This window comes from Perca flavescens, chromosome 10, assembly GCF_004354835.1.
Source record: "Perca flavescens isolate YP-PL-M2 chromosome 10, PFLA_1.0, whole genome shotgun sequence".
Taxonomy (NCBI): Eukaryota; Metazoa; Chordata; class Actinopteri; order Perciformes; family Percidae; genus Perca; species Perca flavescens.
In genome coordinates, this window is record NC_041340.1 from 35,157,809 (window position 1) to 35,161,158 (window position 3,350).

The 3,350-nt window shown below is 38.2% G+C and overlaps 1 protein-coding gene across 1 annotated transcript; it reads left to right on the forward strand.

The window, feature by feature from the left end:
• Window positions 1-789: 789 nt before the first annotated feature.
• her11 (hairy-related 11) lies at window positions 790-2,445 on the forward strand. Its single transcript, XM_028590261.1, has 4 exons — window positions 790-870; window positions 1,304-1,399; window positions 1,509-1,602; window positions 1,728-2,445. Exons 1-4 carry the CDS (start codon window positions 820-822, stop codon window positions 2,369-2,371), a joined length of 885 nt encoding a protein of 294 aa, XP_028446062.1. The 5' UTR covers window positions 790-819; the 3' UTR covers window positions 2,372-2,445.
• The last annotated feature ends 905 nt before the right edge of the window (window positions 2,446-3,350 follow it).

Sequence of the window (3,350 nt, forward strand, 5' to 3'; positions counted from 1 at the left end):
TTCATTAACTCAATAGGCTATTTTCTATAAAGGCATACATCGGGATGTCTTGCATTTTGAGTTAAAATGTGTAGGCCTAATGTGTGATAATGGGCTGTATTAGGCCTACATTTACTTCATGACTTTATTTGGACCAACACGCTCTCATTTGGTCTTTTTCATCACTTATTAAGTGTGGATGTCTCACACATCATAAAAAGTCCCCAAGAGCTGCTCGCTTTCTCACTTCATTTCTGTTCCCACGAGAAAAAAAAGGTTTCCCATGGTCTCACTTCTAGGAGGCGTTAAAAGTGATCAGGAAGCCCAAAACACATTTAGCCTAATGCAATTAATAAATGGTAAAAAAAGATGGCCATCCAGACTCATAAGATAACGTTTTAATATTTAGGATAGGATACTCCATGTAGCCTACATACATCACGAACTGTTCTTATAATAAGGCAACCGAAATATTTAGCTTAACCCTTTTATGAGTGATGTAGATGGATACAACTCATCAGCAGGCTGCGTATCCGATGATGTCATCTTTTGTAAAGATAAACTATAGGTTATTGGTAATAGTGTTGCCTTTAATATGATTTGTTATATGAGTAATTGCAGAAACACCTGACTATGTAATCACTGTTTAAAATGTAGTTTCGATTTTATCCGTGTCCCGTAATAAAGTTAGTCTGGAGACCATTTTCGGCTAAGTGTCGTCACTCACTTGTCAGCCAATCAGAGGCAGCATGAGCTCTACTTATAGTCGCCCACAGGCGACAGGGGGCTGTTTGATCTGCTGCAGCCTCCTGTCAGGACCTTTGGACCAAACACTGCAACATGACCAGGAAACTACAAAACCCGAGTCTGGAAGATGGCAAGAGAAAAAGGGTGAGAACTTTTCATTTATTTATGTAGTAGCCTATATATATATATACTACCTTCAAATACGATTTTATAAGTTGTTACTTGTGTTTTATTAATGTTTAAAAACCATTGTATAATCCGTCATAGAGCAGAACTAATCTGTTATTGAGAAAAAAATGTTTGGCTGCCAGGTTTATCAATTAAAGGAAAGGAATTATTACAACTTTTAACTGCCGGCATGATAACCAACAAGGTTTTTCACAATCTGACAACCCAAGTTGTACTTATCAATGGCTTGTAACTGTAATTAAATTGTTTTTATATATATATATATATATATATATATATATATATATATATATATATATATACAGTATATATATAAACAATTTAATTAAAACAATAGCTGTGACCACAAGTTCACCATACTCACACAATACGGTTCATCTCTTTCTAGGTTCTGAAACCAGTCGTGGAAAAGAAGAGAAGAGACCGAATAAATCAAAGTCTGGCTGAACTGAGAAGTTTGCTGTTGAATCATACGTCTGATCCAGTGAGTAATGTCAACAAAATCCCATCCAGCCTCTATACATATTTAAGGGAGTCATAACCTTGCAATAATTAAATATATTTCTTCCTTGTTTCACTGTTATCATTCACAGCGGCTGCAGAATCCTAAAATAGAGAAAGCAGAGATTCTTGACTTGGCTGTGGAATATGTTCAGAAGTTGACAGGTGGGAAGACGCCGAGAAAGGGTTAGTCAGACACAATTGACTTGTTTAAATGTATGACATTTTTTTCTGCTGCAAATCAATGGTTTCATCTTAATCCTAAACACTCATGTTTTATCCCTCGCCCTGGTGTCTTTTCTTTGCTGCAGACTCTACTGATGGTCACGTGAAGACTCATGCTCCTGTGGTCAGCCTTCATCGTCCAGAGTCTAATGCTCCTACTCTCTTCACCATTGAGAGTGCAGGCTTTCAGCAGTGTGTGGCCCAGCTGAGCAGCTACATGCACAAAATAACACCAGCCCAGAGAACGAACCTGCTCAAGGGGCTTAAACATCACACCGAGAGCCAGCAGCCAAACAATATTAAACCAGACTTCAACCACAGATTGAGTGAGACTGAGGCGGCTAAAGGACCAGATGGAATATGTGTGGACGCCATTTGCACATCTGAGAGGAGGTTTCCATCTTGCTCCCCCTTTCAGCCTCCCTCTTGCTCCACACCGTGTCACGACTATCTGTCTCCTCCTCCCTCTCCCTGGCTTTCTCCTTCTTTTTCCACATATGTCACCTCTCCTCCTTTCCCGTCATTTACCTCTCACTTCTCCTTCCCCCCGAGTCTGTCACCTCTGTCTTCCAACACCTCCTTCTTTAGTTTCTCGCCCACGGCTCCTCACACTGGCCCTCCTGGCCTCCACTGCCCCCCTCTCATCACATTGGGATCCCCTCCACACCCTGCACAGAGGGAGGGGTCACCAACAAACTCCTCTTTGTCCATGTGGAGACCTTGGTTTTGATCAAGTGGATCAGAGACTGAAAACTGAGAACAGCAGAGCCACCTAGTGGGAACTAGCTGTAATCGTCTGTGGAGAGGATGAAAAACTCTCCATGCTGAGAATGTATAGTGTACATATTAAAATTTCCTATATTTTGTATGCCTTTTCTAAATAAAACTTGTACTTGAACCGATAAGTCTCAGTTTGTAAATGTATCTACTGTTTATCTAATTATACACTCACCGTGAACACATTGCAGGTTTAATGTTACCTCACAGGCCTTGAGTTCACTCATCAAAAACTTTCTAATATTTACACTTGTATAAAAATCCAAAACTTTGGAAAAACTTATAAGGGTACATGAAATATCACAATTCCATGCATGACTTCATGCATGAAAAAGCATTGCTTCATTAATGTATTACTTAATAAACTATCAGTAATGTACAAGGATTAATAATATCTCATGCATGACTTGCATAAATAAGATGTGATTAATGGTGGCATAATCAGCAATCATCTTTGTGACCCCTCAAACAAGAAACTTTTGTCAAGCAATTTCAGGTGTACACACTTAAAAGTTAGTAAAAAGTAAAATTGATAAATATCCTACCTGGGTGAACATTGTTCTCAGGCATTCATGTTTTATTGTCTTATGCTGTTGTGAATTTGATGTGTATTTTGTGTAAATGCAGTGACCTTAGTATCATTTTGCCAAACTACTCCTTTAATTCTCAATATATGGACCATTATGCCACCATTAATCATATCTTATTTATGAGTGTTGAAGATGGAGTGGGTCAGCACTAATAGGGCTACAAACATGATGAAGTAATGAAGAAGTAATGTTTAGTTCATCATGATTTCAACACTTACACACTTACAACAATTCAGTATTTTCACTTTAACTACAGATTTGCCAATAATGAAGACACGGACATCATTAATAAATCAGAAATCATTCTAATTGAAATACCTTAATTGATGCATTAATTAATGT

What these genes read in the sequence shown, in the direction of transcription:
- her11 (XM_028590261.1), top strand. Translation starts at nt 820, where the DNA reads ATGACCAGGAAACTACAAAACCCGAGTCTGGAAGATGGCAAGAGAAAA. An exon ending in AAGATGGCAAGAGAAAAAGG is followed by an intron (nt 871 to 1,303) that starts GTGAGAACTTTT and finishes ATCTCTTTCTAG; the next exon opens with GTTCTGAAACCAGTCGTGGA. An exon ending in TGGGAAGACGCCGAGAAAGG is followed by an intron (nt 1,603 to 1,727) that starts GTTAGTCAGACA and finishes TCTTTGCTGCAG; the next exon opens with ACTCTACTGATGGTCACGTG.